The 19286-nt window shown below is 50.9% G+C and overlaps 1 protein-coding gene across 1 annotated transcript; it reads right to left on the bottom strand.

Moving 5' to 3' along the window:
* Positions 1-4036: 4036 nt before the first annotated feature.
* Positions 4037-13839, bottom strand: LOC125947186 (uncharacterized). The gene is made up of 3 exons (XM_049671577.1): positions 12346-13839; positions 9112-9545; positions 4037-4303 (listed from the first exon to the last, which is right to left on the bottom strand). The coding sequence occupies exons 1-3, from the start codon at positions 13352-13354 to the stop codon at positions 4037-4039; spliced, it is 1710 nt and encodes a 569-aa protein (XP_049527534.1). The 5' UTR covers positions 13355-13839.
* Between the last annotated feature and the right edge of the window lie 5447 nt (positions 13840-19286).

Here is a 19286-nt window from a genome sequence, read left to right as displayed (position 1 = left end):
AGAAGAGGACCTAAACGAAGTATCTAGGCTTGCAGAGCTTGACAAAAAGCGACAACAAGCTAAGGAAAATCTTGAGCAAAGCCTGAGAGCCGCGAAGAGTCGATACGACGGGAAGCACAAGAAACCAAGCTTTCAGATAGGAGACACGGTGTACTGCCCACTAGGATCTCGATCATCGACGCTCAATCCCTTCTACGAAGGACCATTCGAAGTGATTGAGATCCTTGGCGGCAACACGGTGAAGATTGCGCACATTCAACACCGTCCCCCGACACCTTTATCACTACGAATCATATAACGTAGTCGACCAGTGTTGCTGTATAGCTTCCACAAGGGTCTGCGGCTAGGAAATTGCATGAGGACGTTCACGTCTCTTACTTTACATACAGCGTGCGATATGTGCTTCATCGAAGCGTTTTCGTATACACTTTCACTTTTTTTTTCGTATACACTTTTTTTTCGTATGCAAACACTTTCGTATACACAGTCTTCGCTTTCATCCTTCGCTGCGCTCGTTCGCTCGGTTAAGAGGGACAACGCCGACGCACACGTTCGCAGGAACGGGAACCTAAGAGCTGCATTCTAAAATACAAACAGCTCAATCCATAAAGTGTTTTCGTTCCCACGAATCTCCTGAAGGGTGCGGTATGCTCAACTGCACTAATAAACCATGCATCGGCACGACGTAACGCTTTGCCCTTAATGTCTTCCAAGAAGTTACATCAGTCGTATCCTCTGCGGGTATCACATTTTAATATGCTACCGTTGCAATAGAATGCAACAAACTCGCCTCGGGCGTGCTTTCTTAGCTGCGCAAGTCGTGCATTCTGAACTACCAACTCGGCTAGGAACGAACGAAGCAAACAACGTTCTCCTCCGTAGTACTTGGGCGAAAACAGATCTCAAGGAGCAAATCTCCACATTTTTCTCTCACAATCACTGCTCCTCACGCATGCGCACAAAGAGCGGTTACATCCAATGTTGATATTCTCGTGCACTGCGGCAATCGGCGTAAGCGATGCTTTCGCGTCCACAACTCCACCGCGGCCTGATGACATCATCGCTTGCGCCAACCGTTCGGTGCCACCCCGTTCACTCGCCACGTGGCATGATGGCTAGCGACAACGAATGAGCAAGCGGCACTACATCTCCCACCTTCCTCCTCCCGGCGCTGTCTTCCCATCGTCAGCACCTGCACCCCCGACAACACTGCGAATTGAGGATCGGAAGCAGACCGGCTTGCAAGGGAGGCCCACACCTCGCCGGTGCCCCTGTCGCTCGCCGTGATGCCCTTCGACGTCGCCCGTCACTCCGTGGCTGGCTACCTGCAGACGAGGCACCCCGACCTTCGCGTCGCCGGCGGTGACCCCCCCGAAGCTGCTTCCGCGCAGGGGCTTGAGCCGACAGGATCGAGCTCTGCTCCTGCGTTTCCGCATCGGCTGCTGCCGGACGGCGGAGCGCAAACACCGACTCTCGGGAAGCGGCTCACCACTCTGTGACAGGTGCGCTGACGTCGAGAACCTCGACCATGTTCTCCTGAGGTGCCCCGCGTATGCAGCTGAACGCGGCGCACTTGTCACCGCCTACCGTAGCCTCGGACTGCCGTCCGACAGCACTCGGGCACTCCTGTTCCCGGCGACTCCTACATCCATCGCCAGGCGCGCCTTCTCGGCGCTACTAGATTACTTGGAAGGAACAAACCTTTCCTCGCGGCTGTAAGTCGTGCCGCCGCCTTCCCTCCTTACCGCTGCCCCCCCCCCTTTTTTTTGGGACTCTTTCTCCTCTCTCTCACTTTCTTTCCCCCTTCCCCCCACCCGTGCAGCGCTGTTGAGGTGCCCTCACACGAGAGGCAGTTACGGCGCTGCACTTTTCTCTTCTCTTCCTTTTTCAAAATCACTCACACACAGGATCGGTGCCATGACGTCTATTGTGCCATCTTATTCCGTCTTTTATTGCGATAGTAATAGCAAGTGGACACTCCAGGCCCGTTTCTGTCGTCGGCGTCGTCGCTTGGTTCCCTAAAGTCCAAGAGCGATAAGATCGTCGCCATGCGCCGTATGCTATACGTGCGAGTAAACGTGTGCGAGGGTGAGCCGGCGATCGCGGCTCAATCTCGCGCACGCAAGGGAGGAAAACAGGAAGGAAGCGCCTCGCCTTTCAGTAGCGCGCAGCGCTCCGGAGGGAAAGTAGGGAGGCGGAGGGGGGGGGGGGGGGCATATTACTCCGGGCGGCCGAGCGGCCCGCCCGCCCGGGCCGCTGGATCTTGAAAGCCATCTAAGGCGGGAACAGAGTCCACCCCGCGCTGTGTTTTCGCGGCATGGTTCGCGTTGTTGCGGGCGGCAGGATGAACGTGAATTCGCTCGTCGCCGCACTTACTCACTCCAGGGTTTTGAGAGCGAGTTTCTGCGGTCATCAAGTAAGATGCGTTCATGTTTGCTTGTGCGCACGTGACACCGTACTTGTTAACTTAGCTATGCCTATGTTTACAAGTTTATACGGCCCATAAAACTACTATCCTTACTTCGTATAGATGTCCACTAATTTTCTAGCTCCAACGGCGGAGCTAAGGCGAAACCTTTATAGCCGCCATGGACCGAAAAGAAAGAATTCCCCCGAACATCCGCGAATCCCTGTGCAAGCACCAACCCCACCCAACATGCACCCCACGTACCACAAGGAAAGAAGACAAGCCCGAGTGGATACCCTGCGGCGAAGACACAGGCAAGATACGGACGCCAGATACAACGACGCATTCAAATACCCGCAAAGAAACGCTTACGCCCTGAGCGTCGTAAATTCCGAGGGCAGAGAGCTAGCGTCTCCCACAGTTCACGCACAAAACCCCCAAGACTGCAGAAGAGGTGGCGATCGCCCTAGAAACTACCACGTGCCTGGACGCAGCTATCGTCTCTTCGGATTCTCAAGCAGCTGCGAGAAACAACGGGTCGCGCGTCGACAGAAGCACTCAAGATATTGAGGAGCCGAAGCACTCTGATCCCGTACACCTGCGCGATCTTAAATACGTGACGTGGGTTCCTGGGCACGAGGGGCTGGAGGGGAACGAGGCGGCACACGCCGAGGCCTGCGATCGCGGCTGCTGGGCCAACCCTTCCTGATCTGGAGACGCCCGGCCTGCGTCATCGGGGGCAGAGATCGTACCCACCACCTACTCAGCGATCCTTCAACATCACAGGCTGGAGCGCAGGTGTACCCGCCACCTCACCCAAAACTCAACAATGAAGAAAACACCAGACTCTGAAGACTACCGAGTAACACTTAAACCCACGGAATGCTCATGCATAGAGTCTACCCAACGTTACAAGGATATCTCCGCCCAATGTGCGGCGCACCGGACACCTTGGAGCACCGGATCCGTAAGTGTCCATGGCACCTAGACACAGACGCATTGCTCTCACCGAAAGACTGCAACGCCTGACAAGAAAGCTAATACCTCATCAAAGCGTGGGAGGCCAAGCTCGTCTCCGAAGACCTGGAGCAACAACGACGCCTCGTCGCCAGGGCCAAGGAAGCAGTGAAGGTCAGAGGGTTCCTGGAATGAGACCTCCCACGTTGAGTAGAACCGGAGCTTACCCCGGGATACTATTTGGAAAATAAACGTTTATTCCTCATCTTTTGCTTGGAACTCATCGCTCACCGTCTGATTGCTCTTCGGCCGCGCTAGCAACCAACAGCTTAACCCGGACGCGATCACGCACAGCGACACCAACACTACCACCGTGTCTGCAGTCGAATTGAAGCTGCCCCCATTTTGGCCCACGGACCTCGAGCTCTGGTTCATTCAAGTCGAGGCACTATTCGCCGCCCGACGCATCACAGCCGACCTAACGTGGTATCATCACATCGTGAGCAGTTTGCCGCCAGCTACGGCCAGCGAAGCCAGCTTCTCGCTCCAACTGCGGAAAACACTTACAAAACTTTGAAGGAGACACTCATTAGACGCCTCCCACTACCCGAACCCGAACGGTCACGGCAACTCCTAAACGACAAAGACCATGGCGACCGCACACCATCTCAACTACTGCGCCACGTGCAGCGACTTGTGGGAACCGTTACAGGTCTCGACAGCAAGCTCCTGCGCAAGACGTTTCTTTAGCGTCTCCCCAACAACATCCGAGTGGCGCTTGCCACAGTGGCTTGTAAGGATCTCGGCAAGATGGCCGCCATCGGTGACACGATCATGGCCGCAGCAAACCCGTCCGTCTTCGTCGCAAATGTGCAAGAGGAGAGTGCTTCCGCCACCTCTCCCAACGAATTCCTGAAGCTTCGCGAAGAGGTCGCGCACCTTATCGACACAGTCGTTAAGGTCGATAAGACACCTTATCAACACAGATCGCGCACCTTTGCAGACACGCACCTCGTGCCCTTTGAGTAGCGCACTGCACCGCCACAGCTGCCGCAACTGCGTTGGTGCTGGTAACACAGGAAACATGACGACGCTGCGCGCAAATGCGTTGCGCCCTATGACTATCCGGAAAATGTCATGGGCCAGCATTGAGGGCGACCAATGCTGCAATATCGACGGAAAGTCGTCCCTCAGCTGCGCTTTTGGGCAGCCACGAACTCAACGACCAAACCCGGCTGTCCAGAGTGCCCGCGATCGGGCCGTCAAGCCTCGGCTTGGCGGTCCCTACGTGAGAGTAGCCGGGTGACACGGGGTCTTCCCGGCGTCTTCTCTGGACCTAAACAAAGTTACTTCACTCACTCACTCAGTGTTTTTCATCACCGAACGCAGTTGTGGCGTCCGTTTCCTTGTGTACACAGGCGCAGATGTGAGCGTTATCCCTACGTCTCCAGCTGACGGTAAGTGCCCGAGATCTTCTGCATTGCAAGCAGTCAACTATACAACGATCGCTACTTACGGTCATCGCTCGTTGTCTGTCAACCTAGACCTAAAAACATTTCGATGAATTTTACAGCGGAGCTGATAAGGGCTCGCTAGGTTGGTCTCGTTGTCGTGGTCAGCATCGCCGAGCTGGGAGAGACTGAAAGCACAGCATAGGAGGAGAGGAAGTGGAGAGAGAGAAAGACAGACAGAGATAGAGAGAGAAATAAATGAATAAATAAAACAAAATGAACTTTCTTGGCAAGGCGGGATTCGAACCCAGGTACCCACGGTCCGAAGGTGAGTGAAAAAAAAATTGTCGCTGTTTCGCCCGAAAGGCGAAGCATCAATTGCGATAGCAAATTAGTAGAGAGCTATTCGGAGTAGTGATAGTAGTTTTATCGGCTGCATAAACTTGGACACATGCGCTTATTAACTGAATTAACAAGCGTGGTGTCAGAGCGCACTAGCAAACATGAATAGATCAAACTGAATGACCACAGACAACGACTGTCAAAACGCTGGCAGCAAGCGCAGCCGCCGCAGCGGGCGAAGTTCGTGTGGTCTATCGCTTCAACGGAAACTGAGCGGCGAATGCACAGCGCATACAAAGGTCAGAGCCGTGTGGAGATAAGAGACGGTGCGGGCGAGTGCCACCACAGCCAGTACAAGCGTAGTTGTTGGCAGAGTAGAAGCTGCGCACCCCCTCCCTCGCGCGCTGCCTTCCCGCTTTCTTGCTTTCGCGTTGGAGATTGTGTGGCCAGTTCCCCTTGCGGCCTGTTGCAAGATAAGCATTTGGTACCGTAGCACAGCCTCGCCCCGCCTCCCTCCCTCCTATACCCCCACGGTCCTTTCGCGCGGCGGTCGCGTTTGCTTTCCGCCGTGCGTTCGGTCTCCGTGATAGCGCGCGTCCCCCGCGCGCTTTCACTCGCGCATACGGCGCGCGGCGACGATTTCATCGCCTTTGGACTTCATACGGAACCTCAAGGCGACGGCGACGCCGACGGCAGAAATCGGGTTGAAGTGTCCATATAATTGCTGTCGCAATAATATATTACAATTCGAACATAGTGGTACACACTTAAAACGCGAGCAAACACACACACATGCGCCCAGCAAGTGCATCCAGTCAGGCGGAGGTTCCTGCGCAGCGTACACACTTCTTAAATAAGCTGTACTTTCACGAAAGAATGATCTTGTAGATCACGGGCTTCCGGCATGGCGATCACACAGTCTATAGCTCTCCATAGGCTGTATAAACACAATACTATGAACATGTCATAGGGAGGACCACCGGTAATCTTAAACGGTAGGAACCTAATCACGTATGGAGTGATGTCAATGTGCTTTTTAAGCGTCCGTTGGAGAATGTCCCATAAAAATATAGCATCCGTACAGTCCATAAAACAGTAATGTATGGCTTCAGCACGTGGACAAAGTCGACAGCTCGTGGACCTCGGCACGAAGCAGCCAATTGCGTTCCACCAGGTTTTAACAGGAAGTGTTTCCGAATGCAATTTAAAGAAAAACGTTTTAACTCCAGTAGGTATACACATTTTATGGCCCGCCCTAACTACGTCCTGATAAGGCCGACTTAAATAAGGTGCACGGTACAAAGGATCTGGAGCGTTTTCTCTGGAGTCAGTATACTAACTCCACGACCTTGCTCCTGTGCGATCAGCTGTCGGAAATGCAACCGAGTTTTCGTTAACGCACTTTGCTCCAGTGATGCTGCATTGAAGATTGAAGACGTGTGCAGTAGTTGGCTGCAAAAATAGTGACTGGCCTGCATATTAAGGAATGCAATGAATCTGTGTGGCCAAGTTCGCGGACCGCTGCTGGTACTGTCCGTTCGTGTTTCCGCCACTTCGGCTTTCCACAAGCTTCCACGGCTTTCCACAAGGATACAGAAATTTGCTCTTCCGCCAGCTTTGTATCGCTAACCTTCAAAGAAAGGGCTTCAGGCCCGCTACGTCGGCAAGAGTGAGTACCGCTCGTTAAACAATGATAAAGCTTGGAGTAGCGCCGCTTCCTGTCATAGTAGGTTTCGCGCACAGTATCTACACACATATACCGCAACTGGCACGGAAACGTACGCCCACTCTTTCACCAACGTGTCAAGAATAAGTGAATGCGTGCATACTTGAATATATGCGCACTGTATACGCACAATAATTGACGGTACTACACCGATAGCGCACGATTGGTCGAAGCTGAATGGAATCGTGACGGTCCACAAGAGTAAGCGGGTTAGCAGCGATAATACGTCTTTGCTACAAGGTATTACAATGTACAAAACAGCTATGTTTCAAGCCTTGTGCGTTGCAAGAACAAATCTAAAGGAACTGAGCATACCCACGAGGATTAGGCAGAAAATAATCAGATAGTGACCACACCGAGGAATTAAAATAAGTTTACTGAGTCAGAAACGTGACAAGCCGCTGCTTCAAAATGTTTAATTGCCCAAATAAAGAAGGAAGAGCAAAACACAGTTATCCTAATTCCATTCATCAGCGGAATGTTTGGATGGCTTGGAACACATATGCAGCCCCGCTTTTAGGACAAGCACCATATACGCAGTGTTTGGACATAGCTTAATCAGCTCCGAAAGCGCTTCTGCATATTCTCTGAAGCTGTGGCCAAAGCTTCGCATCGTCCACCCAGTCACCGTCTACGATATCTCCCGAAACAGAAGTTTGCTAAGCCGCGCCGGCGTCTTACAGATCCATTGTAAACGCGGAGGCAACGCAGGCAGTTGAGGCAAGCAATGAACGCGTAACTAAACATGACAGCGCCCACGGGATTGCCGCGCGAAAAGAGTCAATGCACCCACGCATGCAGAGCTCCGCTATTTCATCATATTTCAGACGCATGGAACTACCTTAATTTTTTTATAGTTGCCAATGCAAAATTTGCATACCTCGGGGCCGATTTCCTCCGTCATTTCGGTCTTTTGGTAGACATGTGCAACCGACGGCTGTATGATCCTGTGTCGCAAGCAACAGTTCAAGGCAAGCCCTCAAGACACCCTCATCCAGTCGGACCAGCCGGAACATCCGGCTTTGTGGGCTAATTGAACGAGTTTACAGAACTTATGCGCCAAGCATGGCGGACACTGCCGCTCAGCATAACGTTCTCCATCATATAACTACGACTGGTCCTCCCGTCTATGCCAGACCGTGTCGCATGTCCCCTGAGAAGCTCCGTTTGGCTCGATCGCCAAACGCTCCATCACCTGCTACCTGATACCTGATGATACCTGATGGTCGGTATCATCCGGCCATCGTCAAGCCCTTGGGCGTCTCCGCTTCACATGGTACCAGAACCAGCATCAAATGATTAGCGACCATCTGCAATTTACCGGGCACTCAGTCGAGCAACGCTACCGGACCGCTACCCTGTGTCACACATTCAGGATATTACAACGAACTAGCACGGTGCTACAATTTTCTCCAAGTTAGACCTCGTGAAGGCATACTACCAGTAGCATTAGAGGACGTCTAGAAAATCGCGATAGCAGCCCCTTTCGGCCTATTTGAATTTCTTCGAATGCTATTCGGACTTCGTAACTCTGGAAGACCTTACAGCGGTTTATGGACGGTGTCTTACGTGGTCTAGATTTTTGCCACGTTTACATTGACGATCTTCTTATCGCTAGCGCCACTCCATCTGAGCACGATCGAGGAACACCTGCGAACCGTTTTTGACGTCTTTCTGCACATGGCGTCGTCGTCAATGCAGCAAAATGCCAGCTTGGTGTGCCCTTGCTGACGTTCTTGAGCCATACTATATCGAGCGCCGGAATTCGCCCCTACCTGAAAAAGCTGTGCGAGAATTCCCGAAACCTTACACTAGGCGGCATTCGTGGACTTGTCTACTTAAAGACTTAGAGATTGACTCCAACCAAATAAGGAAATTTACTAGCCCGACGTTTCGGAACCAATTCGGCTCCTTCTTCAGGGGGTATTCTTCGGAGGTGGCGGTGTGCCGCTTTTAAAAGGTCCGTCGTAACAAAGGAGAGGAAGGGAGAGAGAGCCTAAGGTGCGGAGACACTTGTCCTGGCACCTGTTCTAGACAGACCAAAGGGGTGGTGGGGTGGGGTGGAGGGGGGGGCTTCGGCGTCGCTGGTCGGCTAGGATGACCGGTGCCGGGCGCCCTTTAGTCGCGGGAATTCGTTGACGAGGGACGGGGGAGGGGGGGGGGGGGGAGGACGAGTTGTTTTGGTGTTGCTGACCTAGAGCAGGGGGGTCCTTTCTTCCCTTCGTCGCGTCTGCCAGGCCGTGAACATACAGCGAAGGAAGAATGCCCTTCACGCGGTTTATATTACCCGCCGTGTTCTGAATGTGCCAAGACTCGAGTAGTAGCCTTTTTCGCCAGTTTGTCTCTGTTTGAAGGATTTGGGTTTCTTGGAAAGAAATCTTGTGGTCGGCGTCTTCGGAATGTTCGGCGACGGCGCTGCGTATTCGGTTGAATGTTCTGACGTCGTTTTCATGTTGTCTGATTCTTTCTTTTAGATTTTTGGTTTCCCCGATGTACGACGCCGGACAGTCGGCACAGCTGATTTTATAGACGACGCCTTGAGCTTTTTCTTTTGGTGGACGGTCTTTTGGTTTAGGAATGAGGATATTCAAAGTGTTCATCGGTTTATGCGCGACTTTGAGGCCTTCTTTTTTCAATATTCGGCTGAGAGCTTCGCTGGTACCTTTGACGTATGGGATGGACACTCGTTTCTGTGGTCGAGGGGGAGTCAACGGTTGGAGGTCTCGTAGTTTGTTTTTTCTTTTTTGTTGTCGGGTTGTTTTTCGAATGAATTCCGTTGTATAGCCGTTCCTTTTGAGTTCGTTGAGAACCGTTCTCCTTTCTTTCTTTTGATCTGATTCCAATGTGCAATGAGTTTCGACTCTTTTCAATAAAGAATTTACGACCGATGCCTTGTGGTTTGCCGGATGGTTGGATGCGAAGTGTAGGTAGCGGCCTGTGTGGGTTGGTTTTCGGTAGACTGAGAATTTTAGATTGCCGTTGGTTCGTGTAACTTGTACATCTAGGAATGGTAACGATCCGTTTTGTTCGCGCTCCGACGTGAACTGTATATCCGGGTCTATGGAATTTAAATGGCTCTGCAGGTTTTCGACTTGCGACTCCTTCACGATACAGAAGCAATCATCCATGTACCTGAGGAAAACTTTTGGCTTCGGGGAAAAAGTACTCAGAGCTCTGTCTTCGATATTTTCCATAGTTAGGTTAGCCATGGTGACGGAAATTGAGGCCCCCATGGGAGTTCCTTTCACCTGCTTGTAGTAGCTGCCTCGGAAGGTGAAGTAGGTATTTGATAGGCATAGCTCGAGAAGGCGGCAGATCTCGTCTACACTCAAGGGGGTTCTCTCGTCGAGTGTGTCGTCGCGTTCCAGGGCATCCCTTGTTGCGGATATAGCTAACTGAATGGGTACTCTGGTGAACAAAGAGATCACATCAAAAGAGACCAGGCATTCATCATCTTCGAGGCGTACATTTGATATGAGCTTGATGAAGTTTTCGGGGTTGCGCACGTGGGATGCTGTCCTTCCGGTGAGTGGTGATATAATCTGGTGCAAGTATGTGGATAGTGATCGAAGTGGGGAGCATGAAAAGTCTACGATTGGCCGTAAGGGGATTCCGGGTTTATGGAGTTTAGGCAAGCCGTAAAAGGCTGGTGCGGACCCGTTCCTGCACATTAATTTTAGATAAAGATTTCGAGAATTTGGGTGGTTTCGGAAAATTTCGACCAGCGTCTTATTCAGTACTGATTGGGTCCTTGTGGTGGGGTCCTTTTTTAATTTTTCGTAGTCTTGGCTGTTAAGGAGGGTGGACGCCTTTTCCTCGTAGTCCTGCATGTTTAACACGACGGTTGAGTTGCCCTTGTCCGCTGGTAGAATTACAATGTCCCCATCTTCCCTCAGTAATCGCAGCGCTCTTATTTCGTCAGACGACAAGTTTCTTTCTCTTCGGCGGTTGTTATTGCACCTTATTATGCCTATTGCTTTTATTCTGAGCGGTTCCCGTACTTTAGGGTCCAGCTGCTGGATGCCGCTCTCGAGGGCGGCGACAATCTTGGGCAGGGGGAGGTTATCTGTGGTGACGTTGAATTTATGACCTTTTGCCAGGACTGAAGTCTCTTCTGTTGTGAGTTTTCTCGATGATAAATTCGTTACTGTGTGCCTGTCCAACATTCCTGGTTTTTCGGTTTGCTTGATTAAAGAAGAGAGTTTTTTCTTCTGCGTTTCGCGGTGTTTCTTTTCCTCTGAGGACGCAATGGTCTTCGCAAACGAATCAATTGATGAAAAAAGATGGGGTACCTTGTGTTCGAGCTGTCTTCTGGCGAAGAACGCGTCGACTTCTTTCTTCCTAATCACTGTGTGGCACTCGTGTATCCGCGCTGTCACCAGTCTTTGCTGAGCCTTGTTGATGATGTCCCGGCCTTCCGCTGTGTTGATAGGTTGGCGCAGCTGGAGACTTCGTGGAACGATGTTTTGGTCTTTGCATTTCCGGGTGAAGTCTAAGTGGGTCTTGAAGGTGGAGATGCCTTTCAGGGCTTTGATATAGTTCTTTGCAAGTTGCACTGCCTCTTGTCCGAAGTCTGCACGTATAGACTTGAAGCTAAACATTTCGACAGAATTACCTGTCTGGTTGGGAAAATTGATTAAGACTTAGAGATTGACTCCAACCAAATAAGGAAATTTACTAGCCCGACGTTTCGGAACCAATTCGGCTCCTTCTTCAGGGGGTATTCTTCGGAGGTGGCGGTGTGCCGCTTTTAAAAGGTCCGTCGTAACAAAGGAGAGGAAGGGAGAGAGAGCCTAAGGTGCGGAGACACTTGTCCTGGCACCTGTTCTAGACAGACCAAAGGGGTGGTGGGGTGGGGTGGAGGGGGGGGGGGGGGGCTTCGGCGTCGCTGGTCGGCTAGGATGACCGGTGCCGGGCGCCCTTTAGTCGCGGGAATTCGTTGACGAGGGACGGGGGAGGGGGGGGGGGAGGACGAGTTGTTTTGGTGTTGCTGACCTAGAGCGGGGGGTCCTTTCTTCCCTTCGTCGCGTCTGCCAGGCCATGAACATACAAGGAAGGAAGAATGCCCTTCACGCGGTTTATATTACCCGCCGTGTTCTGAATGTGCCAAGACTCGAGTAGCAGCCTTTTTCGCCAGTTTGTCTCTGTTTGAAGGATTTGGGTTTCTTGGAAAGAAATCTTGTGGTCGGCGTCTTCGGAATGTTCGGCGACGGCGCTGCGTATTCGGTTGAATGTTCTGACGTCGTTTTCATGTTGTCTGATTCTTTCTTTTAGATTTTTGGTTTCCCCGATGTACGACGCCGGACAGTCGGCACAGCTGATTTTATAGACGACGCCTTGAGCTTTTTCTTTTGGTGGACGGTCTTTTGGTTTAGGAATGAGGATATTCAAAGTGTTCATCGGTTTATGCGCGACTTTGAGGCCTTCTTTTTTCAGTATTCGGCTGAGAGCTTCACTGGCACCTTTGACGTATGGGATGGACACTCGTTTCTGTGGTCGAGGGGGAGTCAACGGTTGTAGGTCTCGTAGTTTGTTTTTTCTTTTTTGTTGTCGGGTTGTTTTTCGAATGAATTCCGTTGTATAGCCGTTCCTTTTGAGTTCGTTGAGAACCGTTCTCCTTTCTTTCTTTTGATCTGATTCCAATGTGCAATGAGTTTCGACTCTTCTCAATAAAGAATTTACGACCGATGCCTTGTGGTTTGCCGGATGGTTGGATGAGAAGTGTAGGTAGCGGCCTGTGTGGGTTGGTTTTCGGTAGACTGAGAATTTTAGATTGCCGTTGGTTCGTGTAACTTGTACATCTAGGAATGGTAGCGATCCGTTTTGTTCGCGCTCCGACGTGAACTGTATATCCGGGTCTATGGAATTTAAATGGCTCTGCAGGTTTTCGACTTGCGACTCCTTCACGATACAGAAGCAATCATCCATGTACCTGAGGAAAACTTTTGGCTTCGGGGAAAAAGTACTCAGAGCTCTGTCTTCGATATTTTCCATAGTTAGGTTAGCCATGGTGACGGAAATTGAGGCCCCCATGGGAGTTCCTTTTACCTGCTTGTAGTAGCTGCCTCGGAAGGTGAAGTAGGTATTTGATAGGCATAGCTCGAGAAGGCGGCAGATCTCGTCTACACTCAAGGGGGTTCTCTCGTCGAGTGTGTCGTCGCGTTCCAGGGCATCCCTTGTTGCGGATATAGCTAACTGAATGGGTACTCTGGTGAACAACGAGATCACATCAAAAGAGACCAGGCATTCATCATCTTCGAGGCGTACATTTGATATCAGCTTGATGAAGTTTTCGGGGTTGCGCACGTGGGATGCTGTCCTTCCAGTGAGTGGTGATATAATCTGGTGCAAGTATGTGGATAGTGATCGAAGTGGGGAGCACGAAAAGTCTACGATTGGCCGTAAGGGGATTCCGGGTTTATGGAGTTTAGGCAAGCCGTAAAAGGCTGGTGCGGACCCGTTCCTGCACATTAATTTTAGATAAAGATTTCGAGAGCTTGGGTGGTTTCGGAAAATTTCGACGAGCGTCTTATTCAGTACTGATTGGGTCCTTGTGGTGGGGTCCTTTTTTAATTTTTCGTAGTCCTCGCTGTTAAGGAGGGTGGACGCCTTTTCCTCGTAGTCCTGCGTGTTTAACACGACGGTTGAGTTGCCCTTGTCCGCTGGTAGAATTACAATGTCCCCATCTTCCCTCAGTAATCGCAGCGCTCTTATTTCGTCAGACGACAAGTTTCTTTCTCTTCGGCGGTTGTTATTGCACCTTATTATGCCTATTGCTTTTATTCTGAGCGGTTCCCGTACTTTAGGGTCCAGCTGCTGGATGCCGCTTTCGAGGGCGGCGATAATCTTGGGCAGGGGGAGGTTATCTGTGGTGACGTTGAATTTATGACCTTTTGCCAGGACTGAAGTCTCTTCTGTTGTGAGTTTTCTCGATGATAAATTTGTTACTGTGTGCTTCTCCAACATTCCTGGTTTTTCGGTTTGCTTGATTAAAGAAGAGAGTTTTTTCTTCTGCGTTTCGCGGTGTTTCTTTTCCTCTGAGGACGCAATGGTCTTCGCAAACGAATCAATTGATGAAAAAAGATGATGGGGTACCTTGTATTCGAGCTGCTACTCGAGTCTGCTACTCGAGTCTTGGCTGCTACTCGAGTCTTGGCACATTCAGAACACGGCGGGTAATATAAACCGCGTGAAGGGCATTCTTCCTTCCTTGTATGTTCATGGCCTGGCAGACGCGACGAAGGGAAGAAAGGACCCCCCGCTCTAGGTCAGCAACACCAAAACAACTCGTCCTCCCCCCCCCCCTCCCCCGTCCCTCGTCAACGAATTCCCGCGACTAAAGGGCGCCCGGCACCGGTCATCCTAGCCGACCAGCGACGCCGAGCCCCCCCCCCTCCACCCCACCCCCACCACCCCTTTGGTCTGTCTAGAACAGGTGCCAGGACAAGTGTCTCCGCACCTTAGGCTCTCTCTCCCTTCCTCTCCTTTGTTACGACGGACCTTTTAAAAGCGGCACACCGCCACCTCCGAAGAATACCCCCTGAAGAAGGAGCCGAATTGGTTCCGAAACGTCGGGCTAGTAAATTTCCTTATTTGGTTGGAGTCAATCTCTAAGTCTTTATCAATTTTCCCAACCAGACAGGTAATTCTGTCGAAATGTTTAGCTTCAAGTCTATACGTGCAGACTTCGGACAAGAGGCAGTGCAACTTGCAAAGAACTATATCAAAGCCCTGAAAGGCATCTCCACCTTCAAGACCCACTTAGATTTCACCCGGAAATGCAAAGACCAAAACATCGTTCCACGAAGTCTCCAGCTGCGCCAACCTATCAACACAGCGGAAGGCCGGGACATCATCAACAAGGCTCAGCAAAGACTGGTGACAGCGCGGATACACGAGTGCCACACAGTGATTAAGAAGAAAGAAGTCGATGCGTTCTTCGCCAGAAGACAGCTCGAATACAAGGTACCCCATCATCTTTTTTCATCAATTGATTCGTTTGCGAAGACCATTGCGTCCTCAGAGGAAAAGAAACACCGCGAAACGCAGAAGAAAAAACTCTCTTCTTTAATCAAGCAAACCGAAAAACCAGGAATGTTGGACAAGCACACAGTAACAAATTTATCATCGAGAAAACTCACAACAGAAGAGACTTCAGTCCTGGCAAAAGGTCATAAATTCAACGTCACCACAGATAACCTCCCCCTGCCCAAGATTATCGCCGCCCTCGAAAGCGGCATCCAGCAGCTGGACCCTAAAGTACGGGAACCGCTCAGAATAAAAGCAATAGGCATAATAAGGTGCAATAACAACCGCCGAAGAGAAAGAAACTTGTCGTCTGACGAAATAAGAGCGCTGCGATTACTGAGGGAAGATGGGGACATTGTAATTCTACCAGCGGACAAGGGCAACTCAACCGTCGTGTTAAACACGCAGGACTACGAGGAAAAGGCGTCCACCCTCCTTAACAGCGAGGACTACGAAAAATTAAAAAAGGACCCCACCACAAGGACCCAATCAGTACTGAATAAGACGCTCGTCGAAATTTTCCGAAACCACCCAAGCTCTCGAAATCTTTATCTAAAATTAATGTGCAGGAACGGGTCCGCACCAGCCTTTTACGGCTTGCCTAAACTCCATAAACCCGGAATCCCCTTACGGCCAATCGTAGACTTTTCGTGCTCCCCACTTCGATCACTATCCACATACTTGCACCAGATTATATCACCACTCACTGGAAGGACAGCATCCCACGTGCGCAACCCCGAAAACTTCATCAAGCTGATATCAAATGTACGCCTCGAAGATGATGAATGCCTGGTCTCTTTTGATGTGATCTCGTTGTTCACCAGAGTACCCATTCAGTTAGCTATATCCGCAACAAGGGATGCCCTGGAACGCGACGACACACTCGACGAGAGAACCCCCTTGAGTGTAGACGAGATCTGCCGCCTTCTCGAGCTATGCCTATCAAATACCTACTTCACCTTCCGAGGCAGCTACTACAAGCAGGTAAAAGGAACTCCCATGGGGGCCTCAATTTCCGTCACCATGGCTAACCTAACTATGGAAAATATCGAAGACAGAGCTCTGAGTACTTTTTCCCCGAAGCCAAAAGTTTTCCTCAGGTACATGGATGATTGCTTCTGTATCGTGAAGGAGTCGCAAGTCGAAAACCTGCAGAGCCATTTAAATTCCATAGACCCGGATATACAGTTCACGTCGGAGCGCGAACAAAACGGATCGCTACCATTCCTAGATGTACAAGTTACACGAACCAACGGCAATCTAAAATTCTCAGTCTACCGAAAACCAACCCACACAGGCCGCTACCTACACTTCTCATCCAACCATCCGGCAAACCACAAGGCATCGGTCGTAAATTCTTTATTGAGAAGAGTCGAAACTCATTGCACATTGGAATCAGATCAAAAGAAAGAAAGGAGAACGGTTCTCAACGAACTCAAAAGGAACGGCTATACAACGGAATTCATTCGAAAAACAACCCGACAACAAAAAAGAAAAAACAAACTACGAGACCTACAACCGTTGACTCCCCCTCGACCACAGAAACGAGTGTCCATCCCATACGTCAAAGGTGCCAGTGAAGCTCTCAGCCGAATACTGAAAAAAGAAGGCCTCAAAGTCGCGCATAAACCGATGAACACTTTGAATATCCTCATTCCTAAACCAAAAGACCGTCCACCAAAAGAAAAAGCTCAAGGCGTCGTCTATAAAATCAGCTGTGCCGACTGTCCGGCGTCGTACATCGGGGAAACCAAAAATCTAAAAGAAAGAATCAGACAACATGAAAACGACGTCAGAACATTCAACCGAATACGCAGCGCCGTCGCCGAACATTCCGAAGACGCCGACCACAAGATTTCTTTCCAAGAAACCCAAATCCTTCAAACAGAGACAAACTGGCGAAAAAGGCTGCTACTCGAGTCTTGGCACATTCAGAACACGGCGGGTAATATAAACCGCGTGAAGGGCATTCTTCCTTCCTTGTATGTTCATGGCCTGGCAGACGCGACGAAGGGAAGAAAGGACCCCCCGCTCTAGGTCAGCAACACCAAAACAACTCGTCCTCCCCCCCCCCCCTCCCCCGTCCCTCGTCAACGAATTCCCGCGACTAAAGGGCGCCCGGCACCGGTCATCCTAGCCGACCAGCGACGCCGAAGCCCCCCCCCCCCCCCCCCTCCACCCCACCCCACCACCCCTTTGGTCTGTCTAGAACAGGTGCCAGGACAAGTGTCTCCGCACCTTAGGCTCTCTCTCCCTTCCTCTCCTTTGTTACGACGGACCTTTTAAAAGCGGCACACCGCCACCTCCGAAGAATACCCCCTGAAGAAGGAGCCGAATTGGTTCCGAAACGTCGGGCTAGTAAATTTCCTTATTTGGTTGGAGTCAATCTCTAAGTCTTTATCAATTTTCCCAACCAGACAGGTAATTCTGTCGAAATGTTTAGCTTCAAGCCCATCAAAGCGTAAGCTGTGGAGCGGCTCAAGATAAGCTCCATTACGGCACCACGCACACCAGATCTTCGCGCAAAGTCTCTTCGCGCTCTTTTGACGACAACGATATGAACTGTCCGCCCGGCGTCGATGGCGAGCTGCGCACGCTGTGTTTTGCAGGCACGTTAACTAGATGGCGCCACCATACTGGCGGAGACTGGGGATCGTCTTGATCTTGCGCGTCTCGTCTGAATGGCATCTCGTCGTTGCGCCTTAACTAGATGGCGCCACCATACTGGCGGAGGCTCGGATCGTCCTGCGCCTGCGTTTGTAGTTTTTTGTTTTTTCGCTCCCAATAGCAAGTGGCTTGCGTGGCTCGTGGTAAAGTATCCGACTCCCGCGCAGCAGGCCTTGTTCTCCCGGCGAAGACCGGGTACTTTTTTTTGCATTTCCGGCGATAGCGGTTACGCGGCGGCGGCGGCGGACAACATATCGCGAACCGAAACGGCGGTTGGAATGAGCCTAACAGCTTCCGCTGTAAAAAAAATGTTGGCAGCTTGCACTAGTGTGCAAGGCTGGGTAAACACGGAGCTTGTCATCGACCTAACTTCCAGGTTTTACTAGGCTGGGCTAAGTTTGCTAGGAAATGCTAAGTGCTGCTAAGCACGGTATTTCGAATCAGCTCGCCGCCGACGCGCAGATTCTCGCTTGCTGCGCGACGCGCTTCAAGATGAATGGCTTCTTCGGGTGTCCGGATCTTTGGCATAGAGTTTCACACTATAAAACCTAGAGGGAATGTGGCGCTGTTGCGCCGTGTATGCATGGGAATGCCGGTATATTTGTGGATTCGGATTGGCATCGTTTTTGGAGAGCCAGAACGCCTTGAAGACGCGCCTGGCTAACACCGTTCCGTCTGTCACAATGATTCATTTCCTGCTAAAACAGGACGTAAAAACTGCTTTAGCTTATTTATTACACAAAAACATGTTTTGTTTAATTTTGAGGACATACTATTGTATGCACATTATATGAAACGTAAAAAGTATCAGCTGACCGCTAAAGTTGGAGGGCAGACGACAACATTCTCGCTCGCTTTGGAACATTTTGTCGTCTGTTCTTGCTTTTCTCGCTTGATTCTGCATTGTAGGTGAGTAAACTTTACTGAGAGATGTAATATGGGTGAATGAAAGCCTTTTATGTAGATTTTATTTTAAGAACGCGTTCTTTGTGTAGTCATATCCACGTTTAGACGAAGCCTCGTAACAACCAAGCCAACACAAGCCTCGCAGACACATATCCCATCATTCCCATGAGGGCACGGCAGCCCTTTAAGAAACTCGCATAGATGGTGGCGCCAGTTTACCCTCTAGGTGGTTATAGTGAGAAACTCTATGATCTTTGGGTCATCCCATGTCAAGGCTACATGTACTCGCCACAGAGTCAACGAGAGTTCTGCCGCCATCGCGGCGGCTCTGAACTTTATCTCACCGTGACGTCACGGTCAAGCTGCGCCTTCACACTTCCCGGGCGTGAACTGGTCGAAACCTGCCGAGCCGCCGCCAGGCGCCGCTGCCAGTCACGGAAAAGTCACTGGAACTTTAGTCACGGACACCGCGCGCGTTCGGCGCGAACGCGGGGACACAGGCAAACGCGGACGGGTCGGGCAGCTCTGCGCGTTGCCCGTTGGTGCTGCTACAATTTCTTTCTCTCGCTCTGGCTCCCATTTTCTCTTTCTCTTTCCCGAGCATTCTTGGTCGTGCCCTCCAGTGGGTATATCCCACACGAGGGAACGACAACGATCAATCCAAGCGTACGCGCTAATCTGGTTATGCGACATCTGTCTTTTTTTCTTTTACTTGGCATTTCTTGTTTTCTTGTTTTAAAATATGATTTTCTTTAGCATCCAACTGCCGCCCGATTCTTGGCCTATCCCCCTTAGTGGGTGC

The sequence above is a fragment of the Dermacentor silvarum genome, chromosome 7 (assembly GCF_013339745.2).
Source record: "Dermacentor silvarum isolate Dsil-2018 chromosome 7, BIME_Dsil_1.4, whole genome shotgun sequence".
NCBI lineage: Eukaryota > Metazoa > Arthropoda > Arachnida > Ixodida > Ixodidae > Dermacentor > Dermacentor silvarum.
This window is presented reverse-complemented; position numbering and strand designations above follow the sequence as displayed.